Genomic DNA, 18,291 nt, shown 5'->3' with positions numbered 1-18,291 from the left:
CTGACTGTGTGTGGCCACCTTTTATTGACTGCACTCACCATACCAGCTTAGTGATTCACTATGGTGAACACAAATGTAAATACTTGTATATATAACGTGTGTACAGTGTGTAATAACAGCAATAGGAGTAGGTCGGGAGCTGCCATTTTGGCGAAAGGGCGAGAGTTCAAATGCGTGGGCTCACCAGAATTCAGAAGAGACAGGGAAGAAGAGAGGATTAACGGCTCAAGAAGGCGACCCCGGGTGTTCGTCAGAACATCACCCCAAAGGGAATGACGACAATTGAAATCACCCAGCAGGAGCACAGGCTCCGGCAAGGAGTCCAATAAGTGTTTCAGATCAGGAAGAGAAGGCGGGACACTCGGGGGGAGATAAATGGAACAAACAGTGTACCATTTCCCCACAATGATACGAGCAGCAGAACAATGGAGAGGCGAAGGAAAAAATAAGGGGACAAAGGGAACATCAAAGCGAATCAAGAGAGCAGAAGAGCTAGGAGCCCCAGCAACAGCTGGGGGGGGGGGGGGAAGAGAGAAAGGAATAGCCACGAAAGTGACCAGGACGAGCACCAAGCATCGGCTCCTGGAGACAGACACAAAGGGGTGAAAACCCCAAAATCATTAGTTGGAGTTCGAGGAAATTGGCGTAATAACCTTGAACGTTCCATTGAAGAATAGACATCAACGAGAAGAGAAAGGACAACAACAGAGAACAAGGAAGAAACAAAGGCAAAAGAGCAACACAGCACATTAAAGAAGATCAGGGTCGGGATCAGGGTCAGCAAAATCAGGGTTGGGGGGCATGGGTAAACTGAGCAAAGATGGAAAGAAGGAAGCGGGAGAACAGACCAAAGGTGGGTGGGCGGGGTCCGGAGGAGGAGGAGGAAAAGGAGGAGACAACGGAGAGGAGCAGTCAAGGACAGCAGCAGGAAGAGGGGAGCGCACCTCAGCAAGGGCAGCAACAGAGAGGGAAGCGGGGGCCAAAGAAACCTCCATAGCAGGAACAGGGAGCACAACCACCGAAACAGGAGGGAAGGAGCAATAGAGTCAGTAGTAGGGGCCGAGGAAGAAAGCGAAGCCTTCTTACCCGCCGGGGAGGAGGAAGGAGAGGAGCCAGGCTTATGTTTCTAACTTAAAGAGACTGGTGTCCCAGCAACTACATACTGGGCAATGGATTCCAGCGTCTCAACAGAAGCTGAACGAGAGCATACACGACGGCCGTTAGGAGAGTGATGGACATCAGCCCGCATCGACAGGCCGAGGAGAGTCAATAGACGGAGGAGAAGGATGGGAAGGAGGATCGGAGGGAGACGAGGAAGAAGACACAGGGGACATGACAGACTGGGTAGAAAGAAAGGGAACCCCAGACAGAGGACCAGGAGGGGGGACCCTTCGGGACAGAACTCAAAGAGACAGAGGAGGGGGCAGTGGGCGTATCAGGGTCCAACGCCCGGAAACGGTTGTGGGCCTGAGGAAGGTGGGAAGGACGAGGAGAGGAAGAGTGCAACACGCGAGCATAAGAGACGTTAGCATAAGGCGGGAGCCGGCATACCCGGTGACTTGCCTCAGGAAAAGATAAACGCTCTCGTTGCTTCAAGGTGAGAACGGCTGCCTCAAGCTTGTAATGGATACACGCACGAGAGAAGGTAGGATGGGCCTCACCGCAGTTGAGGCAACGAGCCTGAGGAGAAGTGCACTCCGACTTAAGAGTGACCTTCGCCCCCACACAAAGGACAGAGAGAGACAGTCCCAGAGCAGCGGAGGGCATCATGCCCAAACCTCCAGCACTTGGGGAGGGGTGGGAGCTGAAGAAAAAATTACTTTAGGAATAATAAAAACAAACCTTTGACTTCAAAGAAAAGAAAGTGGCTATTCAACCGAACTAGTTACCGGTTTAACCTCCATCGGGACTACTGTATCCACATGAAGCTTGCTCTTCAGGAGGCCCATATTTGCTTTGGAGAAAGCTTATCAGAGCAACAAAACTCATTCCAGAATTAAGTCAAAATAAGGTGCAGAAAATGACTCGACACAAAGAAACTGCTGTTACTGAATCACTTCTGAACTCTATCAACTACTAAGATTAACTAAATGTAAATTCTATCATGCTTTATATGTCTTACTGTACTTGGTATACATGAAAAGCATTTTAGACACAATATTCAAATGCATTTAAACTGTATGACTCCTCTTGCATTTATTAGATTTGATGTTTGTGAAAAGTATTTTTGACACTCTGAACAGTGATATGGTTTCTCTCAAGTATGAATCCTCATGTGTCTTAGTAGATGTGATTTTTGTGAAAAGCCTTTTTGACACTCTGAACAGTGATATGGCTTCTCTCCTGTATGAATCCTCATGTGTATTATTAGAGCCGATTTTTGTGAAAAAACTTTTTTACACTCTGAACAGTGATATGGTTTCTCCTCTGTATGAATCCTCATGTGTCTTATTAGATTTGCTTTTAGTGAAAAACCATTTTGACACTCTGAACAGTGATATGGGTTATCACCTGTATGAATCCTCATGTGTCTTATTTTACTTGATTTATGTGAGAAGCCTTTTTGACACTCTGAACAGTGATATGGTTTCTCTCCTGTATGGACCCTTGTGTGTCTTATTAGCATTGATTTTTGTGAAAAGCCTTTTTGACACTCTGAACAGTGATATGGTTTCTCTCCTGTATGAATCCTCATATGTGTTATTAGAGATGATTTTTGTGAAAAACTTTTTTGACACTCTGAACAGTAATATGGCTTCTCTCCTGTATGAATCCTCATGTGTTGAATTAGACTTATTTTACTTGAAAAGTCCTTTTGACACTCTGAACAGTGATATGGCTTCTTTCCAGCATGAATCCTCATGTGTGCTATTAAATTTGATGTACTTTTAAAACCTTTTTGACACACTGAACAGTGATATGGTTTCTCTCCTGTATGAATCCTCATGTGTGTTATTAGAGTTGATTTATGTGAAAAACCTTTTTGACACACTGAACAGTAATATGGCTTCTCTCCTGTATGAATCCTCATGTGTCTTATTAGATTTGATTTTAGCAAAAAAACTTTTTGACACACTGAACAGTGATATGATTTACTTCCTGTATGAATCTTCATGTGTGTTATTTGACTTGATTTACGTGAAAAACCTTTTTGACACTCTGAACAGTAATATGGTTTCTCTCCTGTATGAATCCTAATGTGTGTTATTAGAGATGATTTGTTTAAAAAGCCTTTTTGACATACTGAACAGTAATATGGTTTCTCTCCTGTATGAATTCTTGTGTGTGTTATTAGACTTGATTTATGTGAAAAACCTTTTTGACACTCTGAACAGTAATATGGTTTCTTTCTTGTATGAGTCCTCATGTGTGTTATTAGACTTGATTTTTGTGAAAAACCTTTTTGACACTCTGAACAGTAATATGGTTTCTCTCCTGTATGAATCCTAATGTGCGTTATTAGATGTGATTTGTTTAAAAAGCCTTTTTGACATTCTGAACAGTGATATGGTTTCTCACCTGTATGAATCCTCATGTGTCTTATTAGATTTGCTTTTAGTGAAAAACCATTTTGACACTCTGAACAGTGATATGGTTTCTCACCTGTATGAATCCTCATGTGTGTTATTAGCAATGATTTATATTTAAAGTCTTTTAGACATACTCTACAGTGATATGGCTTTTCTTCTGAAGTGGCACTCATTTAAATAAAAAAAAATTTAAAGTAGTTTAGACAATGAATATAAAATATTGATTTTCTTCTCAATAAATGTTTTTGTATGCTATTATGCAAGATGTTTTCATAAAATAATTTGGAGCATACAACACTGATGATGTTTTGCCTTTGAATATATATTTGTAGTTTACTTGAATGTACAGTATAGACCTTTAAAGTTATTTGATCCAAAAACCCTAAGTATCATCTAGTAAAATATCCTACATTTCATTAGTTAGGTCTTATAGACAATTATTATTAGTATTTCTCTCCTAAATAAATTCTTGTATTTTTATACTAGAGAAAAATCTTAGTAACATATTCGTGATGACCTAAACTACATTACCTTTTGTTTATTACTAAAGCAAATATTCTTAAAAGATGCTAAAAACACTTAGACTGTTGGATGCGTAAATAATTCAAGTTACTACATGGCTATCAGTATAGAGCAACCAGAATAGAGCACCCAGGTCATAGTATCACCTCTGTTGTCAACAGATGGTAATCAATATCAAGCAGTTGGAATAATCTAATTCTCTTTTGTAGTAATACAAAGCAATTTAATTACTTGTCAAAGAAACAAAAGAATGGAAAAATTGTACAATATGTAAGCCACTGGTATCATTCATAAATAGTAACATAATACTGTGCTTATTATATTAGAAAATATGCAAGAGTAAAATATACTCTACAATGTTTCCCTTGAATCAGCAAGTGTAAAAGCAAACAGCCAAGTGTACTTTTCCACATTTGTTCACCAGCATAAAAGTTTGTGTCTGTGTACAGCTTTGTAAAAATGCCAAACAAATCCTGTGGCAAGATTTTTCTTTGTTTAAGATTTAACTAAATGTCTTTGTATCGTAAACGAAATATATTATATATACAGTATTATGTTATATATAAGTATGTCTCATCATAAATATAGCTCTAGCACTGAAGGAAGTTTCATTATACATACAGGAACAGCACTGAGGGATGTCTTATTATAAATACAGCCACAATACTGAGATGTCTCATTATAAACAAAATTACAGAACTGAGAAATGCCTTATTATAAATACTGTATAACCATAGAATTTGGGATGGATGTCTAATTACAAGTATAACCACAGAACTAAGGGATGTCTTATTATAAATACCCACAGAACTGATGGATGTCTTATTATAAATATAGCCACAGCACAAGGGTCAGGTATAATGGGCCATCATGTGTTTTGTCATTTCTGTAAATACGTATGTGTGTGTGATTTTAACAAGAAATTACCAATACAATGTACTATGTGCATACTGATAATATTTTTAAATCGCATATATCTTAATGTTAATACGTAAATACATAAATAAATTCTGAGCATTAAGAACACACATATATTGTCTTACTTGGTGAGCCTTTTGAGCTTAGAGAGTAACTTACCTAATAAAAAAATCATAATTACCACACAGAATAAGGATTATTTATTTGTTAATGCTCCCTCAACATTTACAATAGCTCACTTAGGAGAAAAAGTGTGTAATGTTTTAAAATGGAAAATATATATTAAACTTTTTTACATTAGGACCTGAGGATAAAAGTACCCTATAAAAATAAATAATTCAAAAGTATTAACAACATAAATAGCACATGCACATACATTAATAAATACTGAGATTTTAAAATTAATGATACACCAAATTTGTATTTAAATACACATTTCCTTTGTTGCCATAGTGCTTGAGATGTTGATAATACATGTAGTCATTCACATGAGTGTGCTCAAGACAGTCTTACCCATCTACATGTAATATTTCTTACACCATAATGAGTTTCATGATGCTGCTGACAACAACATGTATTATATCTGACACTGTGCTTCATGTCAGTAATGACATATCATGTATGCAGTATATGTGACACTTACATGAGCTCTAATGCTACTGGGTGTTGGCACTGCAGGTATTATTCTTTTGCTGACAGTAGGAGCTGTGAAAGAAAAAGAGCGAGAGATTACCAAGTCATTAAAGTCAACAAATACAAAATACAGATTCTTTGAAATCTAGTAAAGAGTTCCCAAATGGGATTTTTTGTTAGTATTCCAATACCGGAAAGTTTCTTCTGCAATAAAGCCAGCGCTGAATTGCAGAATAGAGCCTATGAACGGCAGAGGGTGCAATAGGCCCAATCAGAGAACACTGTATAAACATAATAGGTCCACGCTTGTTCAACATCCTTCCAGCGAGTGTAAAGAATATTGCCAGAACAACTGTGGACATCTTCAAGAGAAAACTAGATAATATTCATCAAGAAGTGCCGGAACAACCATGGACATTTTCAAGAGAAAACTAGATAATTTTCATCAAGAAGTGCCGGACCAACCAGGCTGTGGGCCACTCCAAGCAACAGCCTGTTGAACCAAGCTCTTACAAGTAAAGCGAAAATCTCCCAGAACCCCCATCAAGCAGGTGTTAACCCTTAGACCGCACATATTACCACGAATAAAGGGGGGCATAGGAGCGAAAAATATTTTAATTATGTAAAAATAACTTAAAAATTTGAAACAAATCTAACTTATTGGATTCAGTGTCGTGAAACTTTTATCAAAATATTTTCAGAAATTGATTTTAGATGAATTTTTGAAAAATAAGAACGTTTTATTGATAAGAACAGCTCTTAATAACTGGAACTGAAGAATTATGCAGTAAGTAAGTAAGTAAGTAATTATCAAAAGAAGGCACCAAACCGGGAAGGCTATGTAGCACCATCAAATACGCAAAATAATCAGAGGGCGCTAAATATCACCAAGGATGCCAATACGAGAACAAAAACGCATAAGGCGAACGATATCAAAAGTATCCGAGTCACCAAGAATGCTATCGAGGGACAGGTGACCGCGAGGGGCGGTCGGAAAGCAAGACACACGCTCGTCCTGGAAGTCAGGACATTCAAGAAGGACATGCACGACCGTAAGAGGGACAATGCAACTAGGACAATAAGGAGCAGGGCGGCGCTCCATCAAGTGACCATGGGTTAAGCGAGTATGGCCAAGACGCAACCTCGCCAGAGCTGTTTCCCACCGCCGGTTACGGTGGAAGGAGGACGGCCACGAGGAAACACAACATTTAAGAGTACGTAGCTTGTTACCAGTAACAGACAACCAAGAAGCCTGCCAACGGGTAAGGACTGAGGAATGGATAACCGGGTAAAAGTCGGAATACGGAATGCCTTTACGAGAGATGGGACAAGAGCGGACAGCTTCCTTAGCGGCAGCATCCGCACGCTCATTTAAAGACACGCCAATATGGCTGGGAACCCAACAAAACTCAACCGACTTAAATTTACTGTGAACGAGAAACAGCCAATGCTGGATCTCGACAACTACCGGATGAACTGGATTAAAGCACCCGAGAGCCATGAGGGCACTACGAGAGTCAACAACAACCACAAAGGAAGACTGACAACGAGAAAGCAGGAGACGAAGAGCATAGAGAATAGCATAAAGTTCCGCTGTAAAGATGCTAGTCTCCGGAGGCAAGCGACACATATAAGTGCGATCAGGAAAAACAACAGAGTAGCCAACACCGTCCGCTGACTTAGACCCATCGGTGAAGACAGAAACGGAGCGGGAGTGAGAAGAAAAGTGCTCGAGGAAAAGGCGTTTTAGAACTGTAGGAGGGGTAAAAGCTTTAGTGATACGAGTCAAGGATGTACAAAACCGCGGAAGAGGGACCCTCCACGGGGGCAAAGAAGGAACAACACGAGGAGAAACATCAGAAATACGAACGGAAAGAGAATCCTGTAGGCGAGATAACCGGACAGAAAGAGGGAGGTGGTGAAGAGGAACAGGAACCGCAGGAGGGGTAAAAGTTAAAGCACGACAGAGGCGAGAGGAAGGATGTTGCAAGGACCGCGCAAGATAGCGAAGACAGTAGCGATCACGGCGGTCCTGGAGAGACAGGAAGCCAGTGTCAACATACAAGCTAAGGACGGGAGTCGAACGAAAGGCACCAGAACTGAGGCGCAACCCAGTATGGTGCAAAGCATCAAGACGGCGAAGAGTAGAAGGAGAAGCAGACGAGTAAGCAGGGCAACCATAATCGAGCTTAGACAGGACGAGAGAGGAATGTAAAGCAAGGAGAGTGCACCTATCTGCCCCCCAAGAAGTATGGGACAAGACCCGAAGGAGGGTAAGGGACTTAGAGCACTCAACACGGAGGTAAGAGATATGGGGAGACCAAGACAAACGAGTGTCAAGGAATAACCCCAAAAGCTTCGCGGAATCTTTGTATTCAAGGGGATGACCATAAAGTGACAAAGAGGGACGAAGAACAACCCGTTTCCGCGTAAAAGTCATGGCACAAGTCTTAGAAGTAGAGAACTTGAAGCCATGACCTGTGGCCCAAGACGACACGGCATCAATCGCAAGTTGAAGCCGGCGTTGAAGGAGAGGCGAATCATCACCCTGACAACAAAGGGTAAGATCATCGACATAGAGAGCGGAGAAGACACCAGAAGGAAGAGAGGAAAGAAGACCATTGAGGGCAACCAGAAAAAGAGTAGTGCTCAGAACACTACCCTGGGGCACACCTTCGTATTGCTGAAAAGAGGGAGAGAGAGCGGTACCAAGGCGCACCCGAAAGGAACGACGAGAGAGGAAGCTGCGGAGAAAGAGAGGGAGATGACCACGAAGGCCAAAAGAATGAAGTTGAGATAGGATATGATAACGCCAAGTGGTGTCGTAAGCCTTTTCTAGGTCAAAAGGACGGCAACAACGGAGGTCTTCGCAGCAAAAGCAGTACGAATATAGACCTCCAAGTTCACCAGGACATCTGTCGTGCTGCGGCACTTGCGGAAACCAAATTGAGAAGGGGAGAGGAGGTGATGGTGTTCCAGGAACCACATCAGACGAACGTTAACCATACGTTCAAAGAGTTTGCAGACACAACTTGTGAGAGCAATAGGGCGAAAGTCCTTAGGGGAAGTACCCAGAGACCCCGGTTTGCGAACAGGGAGGACAACGGCATCGAGCCAGTCCTCAGGGACTGACGACGACTCCCAGATCCGATTATACAGACTCAGTAAATACTGAGACGTGCTCGGAGGGAGATGGCGAAGCATCTCATACTGAATACCATCGGAGCCCGCCGCCGTAGAACCGCAGAGGGCCAGGGCAGAACGAAGTTCAGAGAGAGAGAAGGGATCATTATAGGGAAGCTGAAGATGAGTGCAGAAATCTAAAGGACGAGACTCAAGGACAGGTTTACGAAGAAGGAAAGATTGGGGAAGATGAAGACCAGAGCTAACAGAAGAAAAGTGGGAACCCAGTTCGGAAGCGACCTGCAACGGGTCCGCCACAAGAGTATCATGGAGGTGAAGGACCGGTGAAACATCGGGAACGAACTTACCCGCTATCTTGCGGATACGCTTCCAGATCTGGGCCAGAGGGGTTTCGGACGTAATTGTCGAGACATAAGATGCCCAACATTCACGTTTAGCCGTACGGATGGCCCTACGGGCCACCGCACTCGCTTTCCGAAAGAAAAGAAAAGAATCAGTCGTCTGCCTACGGCGGTGCTTCTTCCAGGCTGCACGCTTACAGCGGACAGCCCGAGCACAGTCCGCATTCCACCAGGGAACGCACTTCCGTGGACCCCGAGAGGAAGAGCGAGGAATAGAGCGGAGGGCAGCGTCGAAGACAGTGTCATGAAAAAGGAGGAGAGCGCGAGAGAGGGGCAGAAGGGAGAGGTCAGAGAGAGTAGCACTGAGGGAAAATAGGGTCCAGTCCGCCTTAGCAAACTGCCACCTAGGGAAAGAGAGGGAAGGGCGAAAAGAGAAAAAGGAAACAAGGATGGGGAAATGATCACTTCCATGGAGGTCATCAAGAACCTGCCATGTGAAATCTAAGTAAAGAGAAGAAGAGCAGAGAGAAAGATCAAGACAAGAAAGGGTGCGAGTTCGAGAGTCCAAATGAGTGGGCTCACCAGAATTCAGAAGAGACAGGGAAGAAGAGAGGAGAAACGGCTCAAGGAGGCGACCCCGGGTATTCGTCAGAACGTCACCCCAAAGAGAATGACGACAATTGAAGTCACCCAGCAGGAGCACAGGCTCCGGCAAGGAGTCTAGGAGGTGTTTCAAATCAGGAAGAGAGAGCGGGACACTCGGGGGGAGATAAATGGAACAAACTGTGTACCATTTCCCCACAAAGATACGAGCAGCAGAACAATGGAGAGGCGAAGGAAAAAGTAAAGGAACAAAGGGAACATCAGCCCGAATCAAGAGAGCAGAAGAATTAGAAGCCCCAGCAATGGCTGGGGGGGGGGAGAGAAAGGAATAGCCACGAAAACGACCAGGACGAGCACCAAGCATCGGCTCCTGGAGACAGACACAAAGGGGCGAAAACCGCGAAACCAGAAGTTGGAGTTCGAGGAAATTGGCGTAATAACCTCGAACGTTCCATTGAAGAATGGACAACGACGAGAAGAGAAAGGACAAAAACAGAGAACAAGGAAGAAACAAAGGCGAAAGACCAACAGAGCACGTTAAAGAATATCAGGGTCGGGATCAGGGTCAGCAAAGTCAGGGTTAGGGGGCATGGGTAAACTGAGCAAAGACGGAGGGAAGGAAACGGGAGAACAGATCAGAGGTGGGCGGGCAGGGTCCGGAGGAGGAGGAGGAGGAGGAGGAGGAGGAGGAGACAACGGAGAGGAGCAGTCAAGGACAGCAGCAGGAAGAGGGGGAGTAGAAAGAGAGGAGCGCACCCCAGCAAGAGCAGCAACCGAAAGGGAAGCAGGGGCCAAAGAAACCTCCATAGCAGGAACAGGGGGCGCAAGCACTGAAACGGGAGGGGAAGGAGCAACAGAGCCAGAAGGAGGAGCTGAGGAAGAAAGCGAAGCCTTCTTACCCGCCGGGGAAGAGGAAGGAGAGGAGCCAGGCTTACGCTTCCGACTTAAAGAGACCGGTGTCCCAGCAACTACGTACCGGGCAACGGATTCCAGTGTCTCAACAGGAGAAGCCGAACGAGAGCACACACGACGGCCGTTAGGAGAGCGATGGACATCCGCCCGCACCGACAGGCGGCGGGGAGAGCCGATAGATGGAGGAAGAGGATGGGAAGGAGGATCGGAGGGGGACGAGGAAGAAGACACAGAAGACACGACAGACCGGGTAGAAGGAAGGGGAACCCCAGACAGAGGACCAGGAGGAGGATCCTTCGGGAGAGAACCCAAAGGGACAGAGGAGGGGGCAGTGGGCGCATCAGGGTCCAAGGCCTGGAAACGGTTGCGAGTCTGAGGAAGGCGGGAAGGACGAGGAGAGGAAGAGCGCAACACGCGAGCATAAGAGATATTAGCATAAGGCGGGAGCCGGCGAACCTGGCGCCTCGCCTCAGGAAAAGATAAACGCTCCCGGTGCTTCAAGTTGAGGACGGCTGCCTCAAGCTTGTAATGGACACACGCACGGGAGAAGGTAGGATGGGCCTCACCGCAGTTGAGGCAACGAGCCTGGGGAGAAGCGCACTCCGACTTAGAGTGACCTTCGCCACCACACAAAGGACAGAGAGAGACAGTCCCGGAGCAGCGGAGGGCACCATGCCCAAACCTCCAGCATTTGTTGCAGAGCCGAGGAGAAGGAATGTACTCCTGGACAGAGCACCTGGCACCAGCAAGAATGACAGAGGGTGGAAGGGTCCTACCATCAAAGGTAATCTTCACAACCCGGAGGGGTTGACGGCGACTACCACGAGGGGGACGAGTAAACGTGTCCACCTGGAGAATAGAATGGCCCTGGGCAGCGAGGATATGTCGAATATCGTCGTGGCAGTCGCGTAGGTCCCGAACACCGGTCGCAACATGGGGCGGGAGCAAAATAGTGCCAACACTGGCATTCAACTGAACGTTCTTCGAGACCCGAACGGGGGTCTCGCCAAGGCAGGATAAGGCAGCCAAGCGGGAAGCAGCATCCTGAGAAGGAGCAGCAACGACACGTGTACCGAGACGAGTGGGGTTGAAAGTAATGGAGGCATCCACGGAATCAATGAGATGTCGATGGAGGGAGAAATCGTCAGGAGGCGCAGAATCAAGAGGGAGGAGATCAAAATATTTGGCCCACGAAGCGGGACCAAACAAGGCTTGATAGGTAGCAGAACTGGAAGGAATCGAGCGAGGGCGGCCGTGACGAAGACGGCGGTGAGAACCCCCAGAGAGAGAGGGGTTAAAAGGCGCAGTAGTTACAACTAGAGAAGGAGCCACGCCAGGGGACGAGGTAGTCACCACTGGGGGCTTGGGGCTCGACCCAACCACAGAGGAGGGAGGGGAGCCAGAGGAAGGAGTCAGCGAGGCCAAAGGAGGAGCAAGGTCGGGGCCCAATGCAGCGGAGGCTACAGAGCCCGGTCTTCCAATACGGACCGACTCGGGGGCTTGGTCGCCCACCCCACGAGCCTGAGAAGGTAAACCAGAAGAAGCCGAAGCAGGGGTAATCATCTTGACGAAAGAAATAATTCACTCACGAATGTGCCCCCACACCCACCATGGAGCCACAATTAGAGGCAGGACACCCAACAAGAAGCTATCGCCGATCTTGTCGGGGCCTCCTAGGGGTGCGTCGCGAGTATACGCCCCACAAACGCCACCTTAAGAAACCGACAGTCCGTCGAGATCGGGTTCAGTGACGAAGTGGGGATTGACAATAAAAGGTTCCCCTCGCTCTCGACGTCGGGTACTGCAGTTCTACGGGTGCATGAGTATGCCTCCTCAAGCACCCGGGCGTCAAAATAGAAGAAGTCCAAGGGAAGAACCAGAACGAGCAAAAGGTCGGCAGGAAACGGCAAGCAGATAGGAGAAGAGGGGGGAGAAAAACGAAACAGAAGGAAAAGGAAAAGATGCCCAGCAGAATTGGAGAGGACGGCAGCAGGAGCACAAGGCTAGAAAAGGACAGAGGACTGTCCCAAGGAGCATCACACTCCGGCAGCCGCCCACTAAGCCCCCACACGGCGACAACGAGCTGAGCGGGGAGGGGGGAATTATGCAGTAATAAAGAGATGCAAGCACCGGTCCTATGCTCAAAGAAGAATAGTAGTAAGAAGTGTCCACAAAGTGGATATGCAGTTGGTGCCTATTATTGCTGACTAATACATAATAACACAAATAATAATTAATAACTATGTTAAAATGATCTATTTTGTTATCATATAAATACACTGAACAATGTTAATATATGTTACTTCCATCAATGTCCCAAAAATATTTTTTTAGGGGATTTTTTTTTTATTTTAGTTTTTTCTCCTTTGTTTATTATCTGATTTTGTTGTAACCTTTACATCATGGAGAATGCGTATGATTTCAAAACAATGTGAAGATAAAATGAAATTGGTCAAGAAATAAATCAGTCACAGCTCGCAAAACTTGAGACTTTTAATTTTTTTGGCAGATTGTTTCTCTGATTTAAAACTATTTTTTTGGTCTCTTTATGTTATTTTGATGATTAGGGACCATATTAGAGCTTTTTCACATATATATAAAGTACAGTATACCCCTAAATATATTTCCTAAATCATTATAATTATTATAATTATCTGTATATTTTGTTTTTTAGGGGTTATTTTTCCTTAACTTCATTTCAACACATATTGACCTACAACTTTCACATACTCGAGTACGAATGTCAAACAATGTTTATTAAAACATACAATTAAATTCACGAATTAAAACTACTGTACCTTTATTCATTGTTGATAACTTCAACTTCGATTATCTCTGAAACCAGAGTTTCAACTTTGAGTGACTTCTAAAATTCCAGATATTAACCGATTCTCACTATTTTGACATATTGTGTGCTCAGCTGTCTGTTCTACAATCCCATGGATTTTTCATAAATTTTATACATTTGGAGTTATAATTTTTTTTTTGGTCTAAATTTGCCACATATTTCAAATGCCCTACAGACGATTTTTTTTACAGTAAACTATACTGAAAACCTATATTCTAATTTGATGAAAATGAAGATCAAATGTTATTCTGAGAGAATAATAACATTAAATGAACAATTAATGATAGTTCATATTTTTTTATTCTGAATTGAAAATCTGAAGTTTTCAAGGTTAAATTTTAAAATAAATTTTGACTGTCTTGTTTTTCAAGTTATGCTGTGATCATTTAGGCAAAGTTGGAGCATTTGCCTAGAAGATTATGCAAAAATCCAGTGTTGAATGTAATGAAACGCCATTTTCTGGGAGAGAACCGGAGGCTCCCCGGAGCTATCCCAGGCTGATATGCTAATGTCAGACTTTGGCATCAGTCATGTGTATGGAGTTCTTAGGCCTACCGGGGACCACGGCCAGAACCGGGCCCCCTCAGAGAGGCAAGGGGAGTAATGGCCTATAGAAACCCCCGTGTGGTTGGAAGCATCCTATGTCTGCCATCGACCGGGACAGGCACCCAGAAAGGTAAGCGCCTCAAAACAAACCCCTATTCTGGTTAAAATTGCTACCAAAAGCCGAACTAGTGGATAGAACTCCCCAACAGAAAAACAAGCAAACTAGTATGACGTCACGTCACCGCGCCGCTGTCTGCGCAGCTCCCCCCTCCCCGGGAGGGGGAAGGGGAGCCCCAGACCTCCCACGTCGGCTATCCACCCATCAGTTCTGAGGCTGGATGTCAAAACACGTGAAAAACCACCGACCGGAGAGAGGGAGGGTTGCCGGGAAGCCTCCGGGTCTCACCCAGAAAATGGCGTTTCATTACATTCAACGCTGGTTTTCTGGGGGGAGCCCCGTCGGCTCCTCGGAGCTAACTACCCACAGAGGAAGATCAAAGGGACGGAACCGGGAGGCGGACACCATGCACCCCCCACGGAAGCGAGACAACTGGCAGCAATGCCAACCCAAGGCGCCACAGCCCCGAAAAAATCCACTTAATCCACGCCTTAATCCACTTGGGGTGGTTCAAATAGCTTAGGCTATCACCTCATTATGTCCGGTCGTGATGGTCAAGTGGATTAAGACGTCTTGTACATACCAGTTGCGTTGCTTCTGGGAGTATGGGTTCGAGTCACTTCTGGGGTGAGAGTTTTCAGTTGCGTATTGTCCTGGGGACCATTCAGGCTTGTTCGCATTTGTGTTCCTCACGTGTGCCCCAAAGAATGAGGTGATTTGGTAAAATGCTATGCCCAAGATTACTATCCGAGTGCCGGCGGTGGGGTGGTTCAAATAGCCTCGGCTATCACCTCATTTTGTCCGGTCGTGATGGTCAAGTGGATTAAGGCGTCTTGTACATACCAGTTGCGTTGCTTCTGGGAGTATGGGTTCGAGTCACTTCTGGGGTGTGAGTTTTCAGTTGCATATTGTCCTGGGGACCATTCAGGCTTGTTCGCATTTGTGTTCCTCACGTGTGCCCCAAAGAATGAGGTGATTTGGCAAAATGCTATGCCCAAGATTACTATCCGAGTGCCGGCGGTGGGGTGGTTCAAATAGCCTCGGCTATCACCTCATTTTGTCCGGTCGTGATGGTCAAGTGGATTAAGGCGTCTTGTACATACCAGTTGCGTTGCTTCTGGGAGTATGGGTTCGAGTCACTTCTGGGGTGTGAGTTTTCAGTTGCATATTGTCCTGGGGACCATTCAGGCTTGTTCGCATTTGTGTTCCTCACGTGTGCCCCAAAGAATGAGGTGATTTGGTAAAATGCTATGCCCAAGATTACTATCCGAGTGCTGGCGGTGGGGTGGTTCAAATAGCCTCGGCTATCACCTCATTTTGTCCGGTCGTGATGGTCAAGTGGATTAAGGCGTCTTGTACATACCAGTTGCGTTGCTTCTGGGAGTATGGGTTCGAGTCACTTCTGGGGTGTGAGTTTTCAGTTGCATATTGTCCTGGGGACCATTCAGGCTTGTTCGCATTTGTGTTCCTCACGTGTGCCCCAAAGAATGAGGTGATTTGGTAAAATGCTATGCCCAAGATTACTATCCGAGTGCCGGCGGTGGGGTGGTTCAAATAGCCTCGGCTATCACCTCATTTTGTCCGGTCGTGATGGTCAAGTGGATTAAGGCGTCTTGTACATACCAGTTGCGTTGCTTCTGGGAGTATGGGTTCGAGTCACTTCTGGGGTGTGAGTTTTCAGTTGCATATTGTCCTGGGGACCATTCAGGCTTGTTCGCATTTGTGTTCCTCACGTGTGCCCCAAAGAATGAAGTGATTTGGTAAAATGCTATGCCCAAGATTACTATCCGAGTGCCGGCGGTGGGGTGGTTCAAATAGCCTCGGCTATCACCTCATTATGTCCGGTCGTGATGGTCAAGTGGATTAAGGCGTCTTCTACATACCAGTTGCGTTGCTTCTGGGAGTATGGGTTCGAGTCACTTCTGGGGTGTGAGTTTTCAGTTGCATATTGTCCTGGGGACCATTCAGGCTTGTTCGCATTTGTGTTCCTCACGTGTGCCCCAAAGAATGAGGTGATTTGGTAAAATGCTATGCCCAAGATTACTATCCGAGTGCCGGCGGTGGGATGGTTCAAATAGCCTCGGCTATCACCTCGTTTTGTCCGGTCGTGATGGTCAAGTGGATTAAGGCGTCTTGTACATACCAGTTGCGTTGCTTCTGGAAGTATGGGTTCGAGTCACTTCTGGGGTGTGAGTTTTCAGTTTTATATATATATATATATATATGCAAACAAGCCTGAATGGTCCCCAGGACAAATTGCAACTGAAAACAATTGTGAGATCTGGGGTGTGAGTTTTCAGTTATATATATATATATATATATATATATATATATATATATATATATATATATATATATATATATATATATATATATATATATATATATATATATTAGTATATTTTGGCAGCAGTCTTTCCTGTAGACATATATTATTAAATATGACCGAAAAAGTAAGATTAATAATTCTAACACGAATTTTCTCAATCTTTCGTACATTTCTTTTCACTGTTGGAGGTAATTCAAAAATCAATTCTCCAAAATTCATTTATATTTCTAGTCTGACGCGACACGAGCGCGTTTCGTAAAAGTTATTACATTTTCAAAGACTTTTTAATTTACAAATACACAACTGAATAGAACTTACGCATCTCCGATTTTGTTTATATCTACATTTGAGTGAGGTGGATGGGGTGAGGTGGCATTAATAGGGTATTAATTTCATCAACACAAGACAGAACAAGAGGTGGCATTAATAGGGTATTAATTTCATCAACACAAGACAGAACACGAAACAATGGGTATTGAAATGGAAGTCATTGTAGAAAGCCTATTGGTCCATATTTCTTGATGCTTCTATATTGGAGCGGAGTCTTGAGGTGGGTAGAATATAGTTGTGCATTAATTGGCTGTTGATTGCTTGTGTTGACTTCTTAATGTGTAGTGCCTCGCAAACGTCAAGCCGCCTGCTATCGCTGTATCTATCGATGATTTCTGTGTTGTTTACTAGGATTTCTCTGGCGATGGTTTGGTTGTGGGAAGAGATTATATGTTCCTTAATGGAGCCCTGTTGTTTATGCATCGCTAAACGCCTAGAAAGAGATGTTGTTGTCTTGCCTATGCACTGGGTTTTTTGGAGCTTACAGTCCCCAAGTGGGCATTTGAAGGCATAGACGACGTTGGTCTCTTTTAAAGCGTTCTGCTTTGTGTCTGGAGTTTCTCATGAGTAGGCTGGCCGTTTTTCTGGTTTTATAGTAAATCGTCAGTTGAATCCTCTGATTTTTGTCTGTAGGGATAACGTTTCTATTAACAATATCTTTCAGGACCCTTTCCTCTGTTTTATGAGCTGTGGAAAAGAAGTTCCTGTAAAATAGTCTAATAGGGGGTATAGGTGTTGTGTTAGTTGTCTCTTCAGAGGTTGCATGGCGTTTCACTTTCCTTCTTATGATGTCTTCGACGAAACCATTGGAGAAGCCGTTGTTGACTAGGACCTGCCTTACACTACAGAGTTCTTCGTCGACTTGCTTCCAATCTGAGCTGTGGCTTAGAGCACGGTCGACATATGCGTTAACAACACTCCTCTTGTACCTGTCTTATGGGCAGTCGCTGTTGGCATTTAGGCACATTCCTATGTTCGTTTCCTTAGTGTAGACTGCAATGTGGAAACCTCCGCACTTTTCCATGACTGTTACATCTAGAAAGGGCAGCTTCCCATCCTTTTCCTTCTCGTAAGTGAAACGCAGCACGGAACTCTGCTCAAATGCCTCCTTCAGCTCCTGCAGATGTCTGACATCAGGTACCTGTGTAAAAATGTCGTCAACATACCTGCAGTATATGGCCGGTTTCAAGTTCATGTCGACTAAGACTTTTTGCTCGATGGTACCCATGTAGAAGTTTGCAAACAGGACACCTAGGGGAGAACCCATGGCGACCCCATCTACTTGCTTATACATGTGCCCATCCGGGCTCAAGAAGGGGTGCCTCTTTAGTACAAGCTTGGAGTAGTTTCCTTAGAATATTCTCGGGTATGTCAAGAGGAGTACAGGCTGGATCACGATACACTCTGTCGGCTATCATCCCGATTGTCTCGTCCACAGGTACGTTGGTAAACAGCGATTCTACGTCCAACGAGGCTCTTATCCCTGTGGCCCGTGTGCCCCGCAGTAAGTCAACAAA

General features: G+C 44.8%; 2 protein-coding genes across 2 annotated transcripts in view; one reads left to right on the top strand and one right to left on the bottom strand.

Annotated features, from left to right (window-relative positions):
• The window catches only part of LOC138370860 (uncharacterized), a 300,961-nt gene that overhangs the window by 145,570 nt on the left and 137,100 nt on the right, over window positions 1–18,291 (top strand). The gene's annotated exons all lie outside the window — the stretch shown is intronic.
• The window catches only part of LOC123753343 (zinc finger protein 84), a 110,546-nt gene continuing 93,987 nt past the window's right edge, over window positions 1,733–18,291 (bottom strand). Inside the window, exon 3 of the mRNA XM_045735339.2 lies at window positions 1,733–5,675. Within this exon, the coding sequence (XP_045591295.1) occupies window positions 2,258–3,703 (1,446 nt within the window). The 5' untranslated portion in view covers window positions 3,704–5,675 and the 3' untranslated portion in view covers window positions 1,733–2,257. The remainder of the gene's footprint in view (window positions 5,676–18,291) is intronic.

This window comes from Procambarus clarkii, chromosome 33 (genome assembly GCF_040958095.1).
Source record: "Procambarus clarkii isolate CNS0578487 chromosome 33, FALCON_Pclarkii_2.0, whole genome shotgun sequence".
Classification (NCBI taxonomy): domain Eukaryota; kingdom Metazoa; phylum Arthropoda; class Malacostraca; order Decapoda; family Cambaridae; genus Procambarus; species Procambarus clarkii.
This window is presented reverse-complemented; position numbering and strand designations above follow the sequence as displayed.